The sequence below is a fragment of the Colias eurytheme genome, chromosome 27 (genome assembly GCF_061535395.1).
Source record: "Colias eurytheme isolate Ceu_HAF_F1 chromosome 27, ilColEury1 Martin Lab GWU primary, whole genome shotgun sequence".
NCBI lineage: Eukaryota > Metazoa > Arthropoda > Insecta > Lepidoptera > Pieridae > Colias > Colias eurytheme.
The window spans coordinates 172,022-194,300 of NC_143006.1; the positions used below are offsets into that span (position 1 = coordinate 172,022).

The 22,279-nt window shown below is 31.9% G+C and overlaps 1 protein-coding gene across 1 annotated transcript; it reads right to left on the bottom strand.

Moving 5' to 3' along the window:
* Window positions 1-15,983: 15,983 nt before the first annotated feature.
* On the bottom strand, window positions 15,984-17,918 carry LOC149896701 (CD151 antigen-like). Its single transcript, XM_090117143.1, has one exon. It carries the CDS (start codon window positions 17,868-17,870, stop codon window positions 17,106-17,108), a length of 765 nt encoding a protein of 254 aa, XP_089973269.1. The 5' UTR covers window positions 17,871-17,918; the 3' UTR covers window positions 15,984-17,105.
* Between the last annotated feature and the right edge of the window lie 4,361 nt (window positions 17,919-22,279).

A 22,279-nucleotide genomic window follows, 5' to 3' on the forward strand; every position in this document is an offset into this window, starting at 1 on the left:
GACGTTTGACTCGCAAGTCGCAACACTTGTTCACAAAGAAAGAAACGATTGAAGAAAAAGGATTTGAAGTGCTTGATTATTTTATTGAAAGAAGAAAAAAAATATTTATGCAAATGCACTGCCAATAAAAAATAAACTATTTTTATGTAAATTGCATAAATAACGTATGTACTTGTTGTCAGGTTTCCGAATATTTGATGTAGAGCTGATTTTAAAGAACACAAAGGATTCAGATTGGTCATATTTTTGAAGTAAAACTTCTTTAGGCGCGACTAGGGAGTAACTCAGATTTTTTTTCTGACGGAAGTAACGCTGTGTAGTTTCCGAAAATTTAAAAATAATAATTCTGATTGGTTGTAAGTATATGTCATACATATACTACACGCTTCTTGACTTATACGCCAGCTAGTGGCAAATATCATAATCAATTAGGATTATATTATATTTTCAAATTTTCAAACGGATCAATTGTGAATAGCAAAGTGAATGAAAAATTCAACAGTTTTAAAAACATTATTTTAAATTGCAAAATTTTTGGAAAATCTCTAAATATACTTGTTTATTTATTACTTTTAAAATAAGTAAATTAAAAATAAATTTTCTGACAATTGCGACATTTTATAATATTCAATAACAAGGTTATATTGACATGTGCGTTTTACTTCAATCGCGCGTAAAGGTTACACGCACACACTTTTTTTTGTTTTTGTTGTATCTACAACAAAAACAAAAAAATATAGATTGATAGACCTGATAGACAGGTGGTATATGGTACCTACCTAAAACTATGTTACGACGATTCAAAAGAAGAAGTATAATAATTGAATAAATAAATGTTTCAGTTTGAGTTTGAGTGGTTGAGTTCGTATTCCTTTGTTTTAGGTATATGTACACAAGACTTATTATTATGTTTTTTTTTTTTTTTTTATACGTAGATAGGTGGACGTTTGACCCCAGTCCCACCTGATGGAAAGTGGTGACGAGATCTAAGGTGGTAAGTCACGCCCGCCTAGAAAGTGCCTGTTAATTGTCCGTATTTAAGCAAAAAGGAACCACCCAGCAAAAACGCACTTCTGAGATATCAAAGGATTTACAAAAACATTTGCAGCTCTGTTAGATGAAGTAAAATTAAAATTTATTTTATTTAAATTCATTGATAAATTACTTATTTAAGTATGTGTATATAAATTTGCTCTGAATATTCTTAAACTTTCTAGATAATTAAGAAAATGTGCATGTGGTTCCTTTTAACATTTATCAATTGATAGGTTTTCTCTTATACAAAAAGGAACCACATCCCAGGGATTTCATGATATAAATGAAACTATGTATTTATAATATCGTAATTAAAGCTTTAATTAATAAAATACATAAAATAATACTTATATAGGACGTTTATTCGACGTTATCATCAAATTGGATTTCGAAATCCACCGTGTCTAGTCCATCCATGTGGTCTTCTATTGCATCATCACTAATGAGACCGTTATAAAAACTGTGCATCTTGTGGAATGAGATGTAATATGGACTGAATATCGCTAGAAGGCGAAGAAAGCTTCTCCAGAGGCAGCGACGTATAAGGTTCTTCGTTATCTTCTGTAATAAAAAGAAAAAAGCTTTAAATCAAAATAATAAAGCCGCGTGGCTTTTATACGTAGGTAGGTATATGGCGACAGCAAAATATTATTAGTTCTTATAAAGCCGTGTCCCTACTAGACGACTATAGTATGTTGTATGTACATGCGCCATGTACAAAAAACTGGCTAAGTGCGAGTCGGACTCGCGCAACGAAGAGTTCCGTACCATTATCTATAAAAACGCCAAAAAAATCACGGCTTATTGTATGGGAGCTTCTTAAATATTTATTAAGCTATTGCATAGCTTCTATCGCGGGCCTTGAGCGCGGGGACCGAATCGAGAAATTCCGTTACGAAAAAACCTCACTCCGACGGGCTCGGAGGTGTGGCTTGAAGGCATGCTATGCAATAACTTTACCGCGGCAGTCCCCGAGTGCCACACGTCTTTTTTTATTCTGTTTTTTAGTATTTGTTGTTACAGCGGCATCAGAAATACATCCAAACGTATTTTACCAAAATAGTAGGTAGGTACCTAGATCATCGACAGTTATTTTTAAAACAGGGTTTAGACTTTAGTAGTTTCATCTCACAATGACAGATGAATCGTAACAAAATGACTCTTAATTCGACTCGCCTTCGTGAACAACGACATTGTCGTTAAAATACGTAAATCCACAGAGGATTCCTCTTGTACTTACTTAATGAACTATCTTCTTAAAATCACACCACAATCGGGAATGAATCAAAAGTGGATAAAGCGTACCTGCATCTCAGATTCAATAAGTACTTAAATGCATTAAACAAAACTACTTACCCGTTGTATCTTCATTATTATCTTCGGTGTTCGTCTCCAATGCTTTTCTTACCCATTGCTTGCTTATTTATTTATTACTAAACATTTTCACATTTAATTTTAAAGGTAATTAACAAAAACAATAGAACTTACTTCGCGGAGGAAAAAAACACCGTCGCGTATTCGAACTACTTCGCTCATCGCTGAATGTCACCTATATTGACAGATGTTCGACGTTTTACTTAAAAAATCGGAGTTTTGCACTTAAGTAATGAAATACGTTGTTTAAAGATGAGAAGCATTGTAACAAGTCAAGGCATTTGGTTCCATATAGCGATGATGGTTTTCAGAATGTTTTACAATATTTATTTATGCATAATAGAACCGAATGCTTGTGGTTTTATTTTGCAATAAAAAATTACAATTAAATTATGTATTTATTTTACGCATAACCATACCACAGAAACCTGGTTCCATTTTGTGTATTAAAAATAATTGTTATTAATAGAAATATGTGTAATGTATAATGGTACCAAGTAGGTGTGGATCTGTTTTGTATAAAATGACATGATAGTAATATCGTTTATTTGTTTGAACAAAGCAGTCCCGTGGTGCTGTGGTTCGGTTTTGCTTAATATGGTATTATTCGTTGTTGCTGGTGGTTTCTTTCTGCTTTTAGTATACCTTGTTTCCAACGTAAAAATCAGGTGGTTCTTGTTTGTATAAGAATTTAGACCACTTTTGGATGAGTATTCTTCAATAAAAGCAAAAAACGAAATTTGTCGAGTGGTTCCATTTTGCATAAATACGGACAATTCGTCTCTTGAAAATTCCCATTTCTTATTATATAAAGATACAGATCAAAACATAGTTTTGATAACAATTGTTACATTTATTTTGTATAATGAATTTTTAATGACATGAGATTTCATACAATATGTTTTGTGAGTGAATTAGAAAATTAATGACATTTGATAATCACAATGAACACCATCGATTTTTGTAACATTTTAGAAACACTTTTTGTATGTACAAACTAAGGGAAGTACACAAAAAGGACAAAGGAAGGAAGTATATCTCTTTAAAACTAAATCGATTTAACTCAAGTTGAAAATAAAAAGAACGTATAATATCATGTCTTGCCGTGTCTGATGACAGTTTCCCGACGACCGTAACAATTAACTATATTCTTTGAACTTTTTGTGGTACATGCTCGTAGATGTAGAGAACTAGATATGATAATCTGAATAAAATTAGAATGTCTGTTTATAGTATCAAAGGGAATTATTATTAGAATTTTAAAAAGTAAGTTTTAAGGCATGTAAAGGTATTAATTATACGTAATCTTGTATCGTCACGCATATGCACAAAGTTAATATTCCTGGTGTACCTATGTATTTTATAAATAATTATCGTTACATTAAATTAATTATTTAAAATTACATTTATAAGTATCGGACTTACTAGTAGCTATTCCATATCTAGAGTAATTTTAATCATAACTTATCATTGCATTCGGTTCTAGAATATATCAGCTTTCGAATTTTTTCGATTTTTATAGTACAATATCTAGTGTTTAAAAAGAAAAAGTATTAACTGACGCAACATTGTAATGACGTTCAGTTCTTTAAATCAGAATTGTTTATTATATTGCTAACTAGCGACCCGCCCCGGCTTCGCACGGGTGCAATGCTGATACTAAATACACTACAGAAAAATTGTGAACGTTGTATACCTAGTATAGGTATAAAAATATAGCGGCCCGCTCCGGCCTCCGGCATCGCACGGGTATAAAATACATAGCCGGGCGGCCGCAAACGCTACGTCCTGCAATTTTTAAATCTGTAATATCTTCGAAAATATTCACTTAAATCATACGGTGTAAAGGGCCATATAGATCTATATTAAATGAACAATGTATCCATGGTATTTAATTGGTTAAGGATTAATGCTGTATTGGTTAAAATCGCTTCGAAAATTAGCCATTATTTGTCGTAAAAAGTAAATGACAAAAAAAAGTTATTGTGGGTTATCCATAAGAGATAGACATATACCATCGCGGACTTTTCTGTAGACCTTTTCAATGTGTATAATACTTAGTACATTATTTTGATAAAACTCGTAGGGTTCAGCCTGCGTTTGCAATGTAAGCGGAATAAATGTAATTTTTTACGACATCACATTAGAAACCTCAAAAATAACAGTACTTCTCCACTACTTAATGGATCTTATTATACATATAAACCTTCCTCTTGAATTACTCTATCTATTAAAAAAAACCGCATCAAAATCCGTTGCGTAGTTTCAAAGATTTAAGCGTACAAAGGGACATAGGGACATAGGGACATAGGGACAGGGAAAGCGACTTTGTTTTATACTATGTAGTGATGGTTTATCAGTTAAATCAAACCGTAAAATTACTCGCATCGATCATTAGTACAATAAGTATGTAATCGTAATTGAAAAAAGTTAAGCAATTGTGCAGTTCTACCAAAACGAAATAATATCGTATTTTACGACCGCTGTTACAAAGTTACGTTGTTGAATTTTATTGTACTGTCAATTATGTTACATACTGTTACTCCATAATCAGTATTTTCCTAATTGTTGTTTATCTATTTTTAGAACAGGATATCATCAGAATTGGAACACTTGTTTTCAATGTAAAACGGAAGATACGTATTTAGACAATAGGTTTTTCAGTCTAGAAGGAAGGTCTGAAGTCAGTCTAGCTACAGATTTGAATTTCTTATGATTAGTGGTTGTTTTGTGGTTAAAATCGTTCCAAGGGAAATATCTAGATAGTAATAATTCTACGGTCATATTTATTACAAAAGAATGAGCGTTCCCACAGTTAGGAGGCGAACGCCCTTGTCACAGTATTACCATTATTTCCTACAGTAAGGAATCGCCTTTGATGTCGCGCGATGCCGCCGCCAGCGTAGGTAATGACGCTGCCACACGAAAATACGCTAGGGTTGCAACAAATGGGAAATAAAACAATTGTGATTATTAATATTATGATGAAATCTTTATTCATATGTACATTCAAAATAATTGCGATTATTAAATCTGATGTAATTATTTGTTCATAAATATATAATTACAGATATTGCACTGCTAAATATTATTTACGTGGACACTTTATTTTTGGATGTTCTTAATTGTATATTATAACATTTAACTAAGTAATGCATTCGCATTGGGATGTACAACACTGATTAGAAAATAATGAGAACAACATATATACATAGCTTTGATTTTAATTCAACAGATACAATTAATACAATCTTTCTGAAATATTGTTTCCTTCTGGGATTACAATGTAGATTTACATCCGTAAACCGAACAGTTTGTGCGCGCCATAATAGAATATGTAAGTACCTATGTATAATAAAATTATTACACAAAAAATACGACTGCGTCATCCTTTCGCGCTAGGTAAAGCAAACTAAGCGTGTTTGCTTTACGCGGCCCGCGTCGCCCGACCCCCGCCAGTTCCCCTCCGTTTCTCTGCACAAGTACATTCGTCGCACTACTGTAGGAAATAATGGTAATACTGTGCCCTTGTTGTATGATAATTGTACTGTTTATTTATTATAATATGGACGAAAATGTATGTGTGCTTATAATATTCACGCGTTTTTCATGTGTCATTCGTAAGTTTCAAGAAGGAACAAAGAATGAGCGAGAAAATACAGTTAAAGTTGATACATTCAATTTTGATACGGTACCTACTTTTTAATATGTGAATGTTGTTAATAAACATAATATACCAAATATGTTGTTTTATTTTATATTTGTTCATCCTTAGTGTTGAATGTTTAAAAAAAAACCTATAAATCATTTTCAGAATAATAAAATATTTTTTTTGTATATATATTGTGTTGTAATGTAGTCCTTGTTACTGCTAAATAAATAATTTATTTCTTTAAAAATGAAAATAATCTAACTCTATTAAATTCATATTTGAGTTTGAGTTATATTACTCAAACTCAAATAGTGCTTACTGAATCACATCACATCACGTAGTACATTATTGTCATTCTAAACAACACGTTATATCAATTGCACGCCTCATAAGCGAAGCGTTGAGGTGGGTACTACTGTCACTTCGCGCAAAACATCTGATTTTTCAAACTTAAAATGTCTTTATGTATCATACATTGCACTTGTAAGATAATACATACACACACATATTAAGAAAAAACACTATTTTTAACGTTCATGATATTTTTGATGTCATTTTTGTTATTTAAACTAGTTAAAAAAACAGTTTAAAAAAGTTCTGTCTTGGACGTCCGTGTGTCTGTATGTGCGGATCCTTTTTCTTGTTAACACGATAGCGACCGAAATACTTTACTAATCGAGTCTTTTTTTTTCTCTTACGCTTGAGTATGCTCAGGAATAGAACCCTTTCATTTTTCAGGGTCTGATTCGATGTGGTTTAATTGTTATTAAATAAACAAAAATAATAATTAATAAATATTTATTAAAAAAAATTATGAGGCGTGCACTTTTGGATTTTCCAAATTATTTTATAACTATTTTAATCGCTGCCAACACAAAACCAGTTATTACAATATTTACCTACAAATCACAATATTATAAGGTACCTACATACATAGTTGATATCAACGTCAGATTTGATGATAACTTATATCAAGATAAACGTATAAACTCTATTTTTCTTTTGTTTTTCCATTTTCTCTTCAGCACGGCTACACCAATTTTAATAAGACTAGAATATAGAGAAGGTTATAAGGCAAATATAGGGTATACTTTACAAAAATATGTTATAGTTTATTATAAAAATTATATTTTATGTATGACTAGCTGTGCCCCGAGGTTTTACCCGCACACTCAGCTCCTGTTGGTCTTAGCGTGGTGATATATAGCCTATTTATGATAAATAGGTTGTCTTTTTTCAGTTGAAATCCAACCAGTAATTCCTGAGATTAGCGCGTAGAAACAAACAAACAAACTCATATCAGCTTTATAATATTATTAGTATAGATATAGAATAACATCTCCTCTAAAATGTACTTATTCCTACGAATAAATAAATAAATAGATATCACATAAGCATTGTTATAACAGTTCCAACGTAAGTTTCTCTTTTCTCAAAGTTAAACTGTTGCCTAATCTTACTATAATATACCATCTAAAGAGTACCACTAGGCCTACAAATATGTCGAAACTATGGTACCTTATTACAATTAGCATATTTTTGAAGCTTTAACAGTCGAGCATAGAACCTGTTACCCTTGACCAATTTTTAAGGGCCACTCGCTTTGTAAAAGTAACAAATGAATGTTGTTTGAAAAATGTGTGTAGAGGTATTTGTAGCGGTTATTTTTATATCCTAGTCCTATTTTTCCAGTTTCAATACTAGAAATGTGAAAGTTTCTCAGTATAAATCGATATTACTTACCTCTTATTATCTTAATGAATAAATTTGGCACAGAGATGGGTAATAGTCTAGGTAAGTATTATTAGTATGTAATAAAATAAATAAATAAATAAAATAAAATAAAATAGCCTTTATTGCTGTTACTTTTCTTAAAATTATTACATGCCAATTTCTTAAAAACTAAGTTAATTAATTCTACGTATTCTAATTTTTATTTATAATATCGGCAACAGGATGTTTATAAGAAACAGCTTGTCTGTCGACAAAGGCCTCCTCTAAAGATTTCCATATATTTCTATCTTTTGCTAAGCGGGTCCATACAGAACCGGCTATTTTCTTAAATTCATCTTCCCATATTTTGCTTTGTCTACCTCTATTCCTTTTACTATCTTTTGGATACCATTCTGTTACTAACTTAGTCCATTTCTCTCTACTTTCTCTGAACATATGTCCTGTCCAACGCCAATTAGTATGTACCTTAGCTTTAAACTTTAAAGAAACAATGTGAGTGGAACCGCGTTTCTTTGTAGGCTATGGGACAGACAGGGAACTCTATCTCCGACTGACATGAACGGCACTATTTTGAAAAAATAAAATTCACGATAACCCACCACAGTTGCCCACAATAAAAACATTACATATTATTATTTGAGATAAAAATATATTATGTTGTTGTATTGTTGACTCGCTCAAAGGTTTCGTAATACCTACAGGTACTCATACTATAACATTATGTTATGCCAAGACTTGTTTACAATCACAACACACACATAGTTGATCTATAATATTATGTATTTATCAATGAACATTTTGCCTAGCCATGAGGCATGCTTTAAAATGCAATAAAATGGCTACCTATATATTTAAATCATCTGATATATTTTGGTTTACCTTAAAATGCAAAAAAGGCTAGTAATATTCAAATTTAAGAATAATATTATGAATATTACAAAACACAATTACGCAATAATTATGGAAAAACTTCCAACATATTTTTCAAATCCTGTTTCCAAGAGGATAAACAACAATGTAGGTATTTGTATTAAAAAAATGGCGCTTATAACAAACGATAATATACCTATATGGCAGATAATTGCATTTATAATCATAGTGCATAGTATGACAATATAATGTCTGCTTAAGGTCAATATTATTATGTTATGTAATATTTTATATCCTATAGACTTAGTTATGTTGCAGTCAACTAGTTTAATCAACTGGTCAATTATATGCCTAGCCTTTTTATTAAACGACACAGCCAGCAGCCGAAATACTACATATAAATACTAAACGCGAAAGTTTGTCAGAATCGATGTTAATTATTTAAAAATTGATGCAAATGCGATAAAAAATATTATGCAAAATTATTTTTCTGATAAGTCTGGAGTAGCAAATAGGAAAGAAGCTGGTTTTAAGTATTAAGGAACTTTTTTAGATATTATATAGTTAAATGTAGTTAAATAAATTTACATAATATTGTCCTGAGTATGTATTTTACATTGTAAAGATTCTTTATGGTATTGCATCTTAATAACTTATTTAATATTTATTAAAACAACACGGCATAAATTCCACTTTAAGTATTTCATAATTTTATACTCACTCTACGCCCGGAATCTTCATCATATATATGAAATTTCATTAATAAACGTTTAAAAAATGACAAAACTTATTAACTTTATCGTATATGTAGAGCCTATGTTTGTATGAAGCTTTACTCTTAGTACCATTCCAGACATTTTAGAGGGTAGCTTGGATTAACGCGTGGGATAGTTTTTATCCCGAAAATCCCACGGTAACGGGAACTATGTTTTGCTTTGACTACGCGAGCGAAGCTGCGGGATAAAATGCTAGTACAGACATTCAGGTGAAGCTAATAAGTGTGTTAAAAATGTATAAATGGACTTGTAGAACTAAGTTAGTGCTATGGGCAGACTGAGCACACGAACAACCGTATATCAAAGTGCACAACTATTCCAGAGGAATCTAATTACCATTTTACTAAAACAAACATGTAAAAGATATGGTGTCTATCGTTTGAGAGGATTTGGGATTTTATGGGACGAGAAAATAAGTATTTTAGTTAACTATAATTTGGTTCTGTGTCAAGAAAATATGTGTAATAAGTTTTTATTATTGTGTTGCTTAGTTGAAAAATTATTTTGTTATTTATCATAGAGCATGGGCTGATAATCACGACCGCGACATAAAAAGCGTGATCTATGATCATGTGCTCCAATCCCATGCTTTTTTATAGTAGTCAATCTGTAGTATAGAAAGTGGTACTGATCAAGGCTGCTAAAACCACGTTGTAAAGTGATAGAAAAGTTGAGATAATACATACCAAAGTAGCATCTCTTGACAGACTAGACAACTAGGTATTTAGTAATCTGCGCTTTAACCATTTCAATTTATATTTCATAACTATTCAACTTTGAGCAAAAAACACCCTGTATCTTTCTTATATATAAAAATGAATCGCAAGATGTGTTGGTAAGCGCATAACTCGAGAACGGCTGAACCGATTTCGATAATTCTTTTTTTATTATATTCCTTGAAGTACGAGGATGGTTCTTATGTAGAGAAAACGTAAATATTATGTACCACGGGCGAAGCCGGGGCGGACCGCTAGTCTTCTATAAAAATTCAAGCCAAATTAAAAGAAAATTATATCGCACATTTTCCACATATCTACACCCTACACACAACGGTCTCTCAAGTGCCTACTTAAGTCCCTGTTCAACGAATACTATGCTAATTCTCTTCACATGAAGGGCTTATACTCGCTCTCAACTATATAGTTCAGATTCTAACTTTACAAATTATTATGTATGAAAAATATGACATAACTTAAGTTACTATAATTAATATGAATGAAAAAATAATTGTACCTACAACATAGGTACCTATATGAAACATTCTATATCTTAACAATATTATAATAATTTACGGAAGGCCTTAGTGCTGGCAGCGATCTCTACCACGCAAAATAACGATTAAATATAATTAATGTAATATGCAAGGATCAATGTTTAAAATTTCATCAAGACTGATTCAATCGTTCCGACGTAATTATACAATATGGTAGTACTCACTCGCTTTATAAAGTACCGAAAATCGCATTTAAATTATAAATAGTTAATCACTAAAATCTCAAAAAAAAACCATGCAATACTATTTTTAATACAGTTAAAGTTAATAACCAAATGTTTTAGATACCTTTTTTAAACTCCAACATTTAAATTTAAGATTCCTTTCAACCCACGCATTTTATTTATGTTTGCTAGGAGTAATAATATATTGTTGTTCGATTAGTTTTACTCCGATGGCGTCATAGACCATAATATAACCTTGTAGTTGGTCATTATGTATGTATATTATATGAATAGATATGAATGCGTGATTTTTAAGAAGCTGAACACACCTTGTATCTTTGAGTGATAAATCTTAGGCTCTTAACTTAGTGTCTTAATCTCTATATAAAATTCTCGTGTCATAATGTTAGTTACCATACTCCTCCGAAATGGCTGGACCGATTCTCATGAAATTTTGTATGTATTGGATAATATGTAACTAGTAACTATTGGTATTAGGTAGATATGACAATCGGGCAACATTTATTTTTCATACCCCTAAGTGATAAGTGATAACTGATAAGAGTAAGGCAGAACAACGTTTGAAGGGGCAGCTTGTTTATAATTATAAAGTTGAATACATAACAGATTTGTGAACACATTTTTCACAGAAACTGCTTAATGAATTTGGATAAAATTTCATTACAAGATAGATAACTTTCTGTCTAGATTATAAACAGTTATCTATACCATATAGTACTTTTTATCCAAACTACTCTACAAACCTATTAGCTAGGTTTCTATAAATTAACATAAACATATAGTCATATAAAATACACCTGCTGTTATCACAAAACACGGACTCTTAACCTAGTTTAAGCATTCGGTACGCCTCGCTACCCGGCTACTGTGATACGCAAGTATAGGAATTTATTTGTTAAAATAAAAACATTCAAGGTACTTATGACAAACAAAATTAAAAGTCATCTAAACTTTTACAAGTGTGTATATTTCTGGACGACGCTAGTCTTTTAAAATATGTTCCAATGTTATAAAATATTAGCTTTGTCAATTGCGAATGTATGACGTAATAACCTATAAGTATTACCATATAGTTTCATCCAAATCCGTCCAATACTTTTTGATAGAATTCGTGACAAACATACTTACATATAAATCTTTCCTCTCTATGTTATTAGTACCTATCTATACTTAGATAAAGTAATTCTAACTGATCACCCTAAGCTCTATAGAGAGATAAAAAATATTTTAAAATAAAAATAGTCTACGTTTTTCTTGTAACACATGCATTTTGGAATACTGTAGCTTAATAGATAAAGCATATTCACAGGCATATTCGGTTGAAACAAACAAATAATATTTCCTCTATAAGTGTATTTACCTGAATTTGATATTTTAGTTTTATAGCATTCAAATGCTTTACATATATATATATTTTTTATGAATAGCAAAAAAATCGATCACGAAGCCGGATTCGATCCCGAGTCTTCGCCCCGGAAAGGCAATCCCGTCTCGTGACTGAATTCTTTAAAAAAATCATCTATATAATATGTATTTACCAATAGATGAATAACTCGTATCATAAACAATTAAAATGCACACATAGAATATCTATTTGCAAATATTTATAAAATCTTTAAGCCTGATGAGTCATTGTGTACTTTTTTGTACATAAGGTACACTACGTAGTAAATGTAGTCACACTAAATATAATTAGTCAAATTGGATAAATAATGAGTCAAGATTACGTTTTAGTTTTTGTGTTAGTAATTGTTGTTGTTTTAATGAATATCGAGTGTTGTCTTTGATTAACAGAGTCCTGTAGGTATTCAGTATTGCCTTTATATTCTCTAAAAACAACACAAAATATAATACACTAGCTCTGCTCCGCGGTTTCACCCGCATTTCTACGTAGTCCGCTCCTGTTGGTCTTAGCGTGATGATATATACCTATAGCCTTCCTCGATAAATGGGCTATCTAACACCGAAATAATTTTCAAATAGGACCAGTAGCTCCTGAGATTAGCGCGTTCAAACAAACAAACAAACTCTTCAGCTTCATAATATTAAAGTATAGATATTAGTTACAAAGGAAAAGTTCCTTTCAGTTCCTCGTACTCAAAAGAATCCTGTCTTCGCTTGGTCTAATTTATATCAATTGCTTCATCCGTCACACATACCTACTTACTTTCAAATATGTAGTTACTAGCTTACCGCCCACGGCTTCGCCCGCTTTGTCTAAAACCTAATAACTTATAGGTATACTAAAACCTTCCTCTTGAATCACTCTATCTATTAAAAAAAACCGCATCAAAATCCGTTGCGTAGTTTCAAAGATTTAAGCGTACAAAGGGACATAGGGACATAGGGACAGGGAAAGCGACTTTGTTTTATACTATGTAGTGATATTATGTAGTGATGATGATGATGATGTACTTACGCTATGTTTAATCTTTTTTTAAGGTTTTGGTTTTCTTATATTCGTTATCATTTGACTCATTTGAGTAAATGAGTAAGGTGCGATACTTGACTCACATAAAATTAATATATAATGTTTACATACCTATCTATGTATATAATATTATGTTGTTGCAAACATGTTAGAACGCAATGAGGCAAAAAAGAAATAGCGTCATACTCATACTACGAGTATACGTGACAATTATCATGATTTATTTACAAAGAATACACGTTTAATTGGTTTTGCAAAATAATTATAATAATTTGGAAAATCCAAAAGTGCATGCCTCATAATTTTTTTTTAATAAATATTTATTAATTATTATTTTTGTTTATTTAATAACAATTAAACCACATCGAATCAGACCCTGAAAAATGAAAGGGTTCTATTCCTGAGCATACTCAAGCGTAAGAGAAAAAAAAGACTCGATTAGTAAAGTATTTCGGTCGCTATCGTGTTAACAAGAAAAAGGATCCGCACATACAGACACACGGACGTCGAAGACAGAACTTTTTTAAACTGTTTTTTAACTAGTTTAAATAACAAAAATGACATCAAAAATATCATGAACGTTAAAAATAGTGTTTTTTCTTAATATGTGTGTGTATGTTATATCTTACAAGTGCAATGTATGATACATAAAGACATTTTAAGTTTGAAAAATCAGATGTTTTGCGCGAAGTGACAGTAGTACCCACCTCAACGCTTCGCTTATGAGGCGTGCAAAATTAATAAAAAGAGAAAATGTAAAACCTATAGAAAGTTGTCAGAATGATGAGCATGTTACTAAGCCTTTCTACATGTGTTTACGAAAATAGCAGGATTCAGGACTACGATATTTTTCATATTATTTATATTATATTAACACATTACCTTTAATTATGATTATCTTGATGAGTAGTTAATAGGTAATAGATATAATTCAAACAATATCATCAAGAGCGGATAAGGAGTTTCGGAAGTACATAATATATAAGAATACATAATATATAAGTGCTTTCCGCCCTCGGCTTGGCTCGCGTTTTCAAAGAAAAAGCCGCATAGTTCCCGTTCCCGTGGGTTTTCCGGGATAAAACCTATCCTATGTGTTAATCCAAGTTACCTTCAATATGTGTGCTAAATATCATTGAAATCGGGTCAGTAGTATTTACGTCAAAGAGTAACAAACACACACACATCCTCACAAACTTTCGCATTTATATAAGTAGGAAGGATAGGATAGGATAGGATAATTTCATAATTATGATGGATAAAATAATCGTGTTAACCTCCACGTTAATATTTGTTGACAAAGTATAAGCAAAACTGATTAAAATTCAAATCCTTATAACGTGAGTCACGGTGAGGAAAATATTCTACCATGTAGGTACCTTAAAGACGAGTTTTTCTTGTCAGTTTTTCATATTTTATTCTAAAATGTATTAATAATGTTAATTTTTATATTTTGCTGAGAAATATTAGGGCCGTGGAGACCGGAAGAGAATTTGATGTGCCTATTACGATAAACATAGGTACCTACGTCATAAGGTGTTACATCATACTAAAATGTTTTCGAATTTTATATTTAAATACCTGTTCAATTAACACAATTTAGTGTAGTTTTCACTTATAAAATACATCTAATGTTTCATGTTATTATATTTTTCATTATTTTATTCCATTGCTCTATATTTTTTTTAAGATTATTCAGTCATATTTTTTGTTAAAAATCGTAGTTAGGAGCCTAAAAAAATATTTTACAAACCGGTAAATAACAGCCTTCCTTTGTATAGTAAAACGTGCGTAACCGATTGCAATCTGTTTAGCCATTCTAAAGCTTGATAAACGAACACAAAAACAAACGTATTTACCTCAATTGCTTGGCTGATTATGATAAAATGCAATGTAGAGATAGACAACATTGACCTACACAAAAAAGCGTGCTTGCCGAGCACACGTGTCAGAAGTGAAACTTCTTTGGCAAGATTCAAAGATGCCAAAATCATCGCCACTACATGACGTACGGTATTGCCATGACGTGACCTTGAAATTTTAGTCTCAACGCGCCTAAAGAAGTTTCACTTCAAAAAACCAAGAACAATGTCATACATTTTTTTAAATCTGCCTGAAGCAAGGTTTAAAAGTTATTTAAATTTGAAATTGTTTAACAACAAAATGTGTCGTTTGTTATCTACTGATAAGGTTATACAATAGATAAGAATAAAAACAGTAAATACAGGAAATACCTCTAGTAGTTCATTGCACTCTTGTATGTAAAATAAAATTTTCACTTATATTGCGTAATACTAATTTATCTGTACGGCTTTACTCGCATTTTTTTTATGAAAGCGAGCAAAAAATCAGTAGTTTTTTAATCATAATATATCTAGTTAAAAAAATTTGTTTAATAATTTTTATAATGACTTTCTTTGTTAATTTACATTTTAGATTGTTATCTAAGCAAATTTGTTTTTAATAAATATTCTCATTTCATTGATAAAAATCAGTTAAATGATGTCATCATTAACTAAACTAAAGAAAACCAGAATCAATTATTTTGATTCTACAATATATTAATAAGAAAATGTATTTTAATATGCAGTGTCATTAAATAATATAATTATAATGATCTCATCAAGTAATAAAGATAAATAAAAGACAGCGGTATTTATAAAATATATATTTAAAAATTTTCTTTACTTAACAAAACTTAAGACTAGTGTCGATTTATATTATCATCGTACAAAAATAACTTAGAGCTCAGTGATGTGATAATAAAACTATAAAATTGCATGCAAAATATATGAATATGATTTTTAACATATTCTTTGGCAAATGCTAAGAGATATTTATAAAATATGGCGAAAGGACGGACTTAATTAAAGACGGACAAGTCGCGAACACAGAATTTAGGGCATATCCAAATTTATTCCAAACGCAGGTTGTGAAAGCCTTCCAACACACGTTGCATAAATTTTAAGTAGGTAATACCAACAAAGATGTTTATTGAATAAGCAATAGAGCTCAATTCTAGCCTATTCGATAACCGAGCGTTTGAGGTCACAATTTTCTCATGCTCGACCTCGATAAACAACTTTAAGTAGTCGTCCATGGATGAAATACCACATAAAGAGTCGTTGCGTAACCTCCCAGCGAGCGATGAATGGAAAACATCGTAAAGTGTCACATGTCTCGGGTATAATTGAAGCTGAGTCAGGTATAATGAATCACGTTTAACGAGGAAGGAGTTGATTAAACCCACTCGAATGTTCAGGCGCAGTTATGACCCCCCCACGAAATTGACCCTAATACAGTAAAGAAAGATTAAATAACAGCTTCTATCTAAATGGAATGCCAATTATGGAGTCGATTACGATAACCTTATGAATAGCTTACGAATAACATAATAATACTTTAAAAATGGTAACGCGCGGTCTTAAACTAGGTGGGGATAAAGATTTCGACATTTCCTTGACAAAGGAAACGAACTTTACACCCTAAAGAGAAAACCTTGATAGAGCCGATTTCCAGGAGAAAAAGTTTCAGGCAGTGTCGGCTCGAATCGTCCTAACAGAATCGGTGGTGATCTACTATATAAAATGAATTCGGTCGAACGGTGTCAAGGTTAAGTTAATCTGAGTATATACTAAGATGCAAGGTGAGCGCAGCGTAACGTTGCGTCACGATCCATTAAAGCTGCCAACCGCACGGCTCCTCGGATCTTCGTGTATACACAGCTTAACACAAGCTCGTTCATAATGGCAGTTAGTACAAGCACGGTCCCGAACTAGCACTCCGTTTCACCTTCTTTCCTTTCAGGGAGGTAATGTTCCACTTCTCTTAGCGAATGGAACAGTTTCCACGCAAGAATCACACCAGCTATTTCCACTAACGATATGAGGAGAGACGCACCGGCGATGGACGAGCTTATAATCTTGGTGTACACTGCAGCCACCTTCGCACAACCGAGTCTCTCGTTAGCTTCTTTGTCCGTAAAGTCACATGTAGCTCTGTAGTAACTGTCCTGGCAACAGGTAAGTGGTAAATCATTCCTCCAGCTTCTGTAATCTCGAGCGTCGTTCGCACCGCAGCATTTCAGTTTCCTTTCAATCCTTCCGAATGATTTGAATACATCAGGGTTCGATTGGGAATTGTAATATCCGTCGTACACTGTATCCTTAATGAAGCGGTCCGTGTGTTCACCATCAACGTATATGAATATTAGAGTAGCAGATATCGCTTGTCCGATGACGATGAGGATTAAGAAAATTCCGTACATTCCGAGGAGGCCCCTGCTCTCGCGGTTGGCGCCGCAGTAGCCGCAGAACGCCACCATCATAACAAACAAGCCGAGGAGGATGAACAGCCATGGCGCCACTTGCGGCCAGTACACTCTATAATCCAACAGGTAATGGTTGCTGTTCCTCAGAGCGACGAACTCGGAGAGCTGCACGAAGAACCATATCCCGGTGGCCGCGGTCACAAAACCGAACACTGCGTACAACACATTCACAACATAGAGCACGCCTTTTATCATTTCTTCTTTCCCCATATTGACACGTCTGTCGCGGTTCGTTGTCGATGACTAAATGAGAGGCGGTGCAATGATGCGAGAACTTTTATAAACTCTTGCGCACACCTAGATTGGAGCTTAGAACGGGTGTGTTTGCTAGCGGCGACACGACTGCGATTTTAATGTCGTTATGATTCACGGGTGATATGTCATTTGATACAATTACGTTTTATTGGCGTAATGAGATTATTAGTTAACTTTTGTTCGCATTAGTTAATACTGGCACTTGTTTAATTGTGTTTTATTATATGCGACGATTTGTATGGTATAATTTGTGTAATTTTATTGATCGTTTAGATAGCTCGTTTATGTACATTACATTTAGATAATAGATAGTATATTTATACGCAATAGAAAGTAAAATTTTCAGATAATTAGTCATTTATTTATTGCTTTTCTCAAAAAATATTAACATTTCTATAGACTGAAATCATTAAAAGCATATATTTTTTCATATAATATGGATAATGGATAAATTAACTTTATTTCATGTATTGTATCTTTTTAGTCAGTGTATAAAGTCTTTGAAATAGATTTGATTAATATGTTATAATTTAAATTACCTTATTCCATAAGAAAAAGTAAATTAAATTTGCTATATTGCACAAAAATACCAAACTATGCACATTAATATTTATTGAAAGATGTTTCGCTCTTATTTATCGTGCTAATTGAATTGGTATTTAATTTATTATCAAATAGGTATTAGACTAAATCTAAACATGAAATATTTATAAACATTCTGAAAATTAAGTAATTTTGACTAAAGTTAATCACAATTTTCCTGGCTAGCTAGATTGAAACGATCTTTTTATTTAACTTTAAATAACGATACGACACGGCCCCGATATCGTATCAACGTCGTATCGTATAAAAGTCGTAGTACGTGATTTTCCTAGCATGGCTTGTCGATGGCACAGTTAAGTTGTACCTGTCGTGTTGCGTCATCAAGGCCGAAAACGAAAGTGATGATTTTGTTTTGCCTGACCAGTATTTTGGTTATATTTTAGAAGGTTAAAGTTTGGTAGAAATTCCGAGCTTTTGGTACACAACTTTGGTATATAGGTACTGTGACCTTGCTTATTTTGCGCAGTGTTTTGGGTAACTGTTGGTACCTATACAGTGGCCTTGTATTTGTTGTTGTGAAGTTTTGTTTTCGAAGCTTTGGCTTAAGCTTCGAAAACAAAACGCTTTTGGGTCATCGTATTATTTAACTACTTGGTACTATAGATTAGATTATTTGGCAATAACATAGGAAGTAGGTAGGTGTTTTCACTTTTCAATTTAAACATTAAAAGAGTACCTATTTTTTCGTTCATAAAAGTACTTCCAACTAATTTGTCTTGTGGTTAGTTACTATAAGCAATAAATTACATGTATTTTTATGTTTCATGTTACATTATAGTAAGTAGTCATTACTGTAAGTTTTAAATCTAAAACAGATGAGCAAATTTTGATAAAACTTAATTAACAGGAAATAGTTTTCTTTTATCTGTCACTAGCTTCCGCCCACCACTTTGTACGTGCATCCCCGTTTTTCCCCGTTCCCGCAAGAATTTCGGGAAATCCTTTCTTAGCGGATGCCTACGTCCTAACATCTACCTGCATGCCAAATTTCAGCCCGATACGTCCAGTGGTTTCGGCTGTGCGTTGATAGATCACTATATCAGTCACCTTTGATCTGATCCCATAGTAAGCTTTCGCTTGTGTTATGGAAACCAGATGGCTGATAAACATTCATATATAATTTTAAATAAATAATTATATAGGTAGATAATTAACACACAGAGCAAACATCTATGTTCATCACACAAATATTTGCCCCGGGTGAGAATCGAAAGATATGTATATAGATTCTACCAATATCCAAAAAAGGAAGTTGAATTTTGTATCCTTATAAAGAATAATGTAATTAATTAACAAAAAGACCACAAAAACGTAGACAAACCTGTAGTTTCTTGAGATTTACCTAATGTTTTTTTATATCTTTAATTAATTAACTAAATTCTCACAAGAAATATTGCAGCATTGTTATTTAAATGAGTAAAAAAATTATAGAAATAACGTCATTTTATAAACCTAGTTTAAGAAAACGTTGTTAAACCTTCTGCATAAGCTCATTATCATCAATTTAAGCTCTCAAAATTTATCTTAAATCGAGTTAAAATGGGCAGATATAATATGCTAGATAGACTATTTATGACTACATATTTAAATTTATATAGTCATATAATTAATTATATCTCAATTATAATACCGTTTTTAAACTAAATAAAAAGCTTTTATTAATATGTATATAATATTATTGGAACTGCACCGTGCACGTATTTTATACCCAAATCCCAATTATTAAACACACATACAATGATATGAGCTTTAATTGAAGAACATATTTATGTGCTTCACACTTTAATCGTAGTTGTATACCATGTATGTTTGTATCAACATACATACTGAAGCTGTATTTATAGCAATGAACCTGTAGTTTTATGATAAGTTTACGGTACTAAAATGTAATTGTCACTGGTATAATGTAGTCTGAAATAATTCTTTTTTTAGACCTCATTGATATTAAACTACCTTCGGCCTACCTATATAACCTACGGGTCATAGGTTCGATATCCAGTGGAAAATAGTCTATTGGCAGGACATAGAATATTATCATCTACTTGTCCCAAAAGAAAATCGATCAGTGAAAGAGATGTATAATGCATCTGCCCCTTACCCCACTAGGGGACTCTCGATTCTACTATTTATTGCCCGCAATATAGGTATTTTTTTAACGTGAACAAAGCCACAGAAATTAACTAGTCTTTATAATTTAATATCATCAGTTGAAAATCAAATTACAACTATCAATTCTTGGAAAATGTATCATTGAATATTTCCCCAGTGTTTTTAGTAAATTATTATGAATACAAATAAAACGTTTTAACAAGAAATGTGATAATTTAATGTAAATAATTTAATTAAGAGCACTTTAATTTTGATAAATTTATTCTGACATTATATTTAAGTTTATATTATATGCGTCAGAATATTCAAAAATAATTTTATCTACCATGGTCTGTTTGATTCAGTAGAACAGCTGAACAACTTTCGATTGAGTTTTCTACATTTAAAGAAATCATTTATTTCACCTTTCTATTAGGTATTTCATAGAAATAATAGAAAGGTGAAATAAATGATTCATACAGAATTCGTGTGAATAATTTAAAAGCTCGCATTGCAAAGTTTTATCAGAACCCGTCCATCCATTTCTGGTAGATATGCATTTAAAACAGAATTAGTTACATATTTTGTAATATTAAACTATAAATGGATGTACCTTTTATAATATACCTCTACAATTGTCTGAGTCATGAAACATTTCTATAACTATGTATATTTTGTGATGATTCATAATTTACATTGAAGTTAAAATAACCGTAAATAATTAAGCATATTGTGATGTTAATTAACTTTATTAGATAACTAGATGTTGATAACAATTTAATTCGATTTTCTTTTGTATGTCCGTTTGATGATACTTTATTTACTGTTAATATTGTGTTTGATACTGTAATAGTTAATAATTTCTAAATAAATATTGTTTTTAAATATAATGTAGGTAATGCATTTAATAACTATGCTAGGTTTTGATACAATATCATCAATACAATACCTATTTTAATATCTTCCATTTTTCCATCAAGTCCAAAAAAAATTAACAACAAAGTAGCACAGTGTTAAGTCCCTAAAAGTATTTAAAAGATATCGTTTTCTAACTAGATTACACATGCACACATAAAATAGAATTTTGACTGGATCTGCAAATTATCAACATCACCCCAATCGGTGAAAGAAAACAACACAAATACCAAAGAAGAACGCTGGCCAACCCGCGCTTGGCCAGCGTGGTGGTGTGGTGCTTTGGAGATTACTATGATGTCTTATTTCCAGAGTGGGAAAGATATGGCGCTAGGTTCTAGATGACTCATCTATGTATCTATACTATAATATATCTATACTAATATAATAAAGCTGAAGAGTTTGTTTGAACGTTTGTTTGAATATCAGCAACTACTGGTCCGATTTGAAAAATTCTTTCGGTTTAGATTGCCCATTTATCGAGGAAGCTGCTATATATTATATCATCACGCTAAGACCAACAGGGGCGGCGCCACGCGGATGAAACCGCGAAGCGCCCGTAACTAGTCTATTCTTCTATTCTAATATTATAAAGAGGAAAGGTTTGTATGTATGTATGTATGTATGGTTTTCACGCATAAACTACTGGACCGATTTTGATGAAATTTGGCATAGATAATCTTTAGACCCTGAGAAAGAACATAGGCTACCTTTTATTACGAAATATGTACCACGGGCGAAGCCGGGGCGGACCGCTA

Coding starts and splice junctions, on each gene's coding strand:
- LOC149896701 (XM_090117143.1), bottom strand. CDS start 17,870: ATGGGGAAAGAAGAAATGATAAAAGGCGTGCTCTATGTTGTGAATGTG.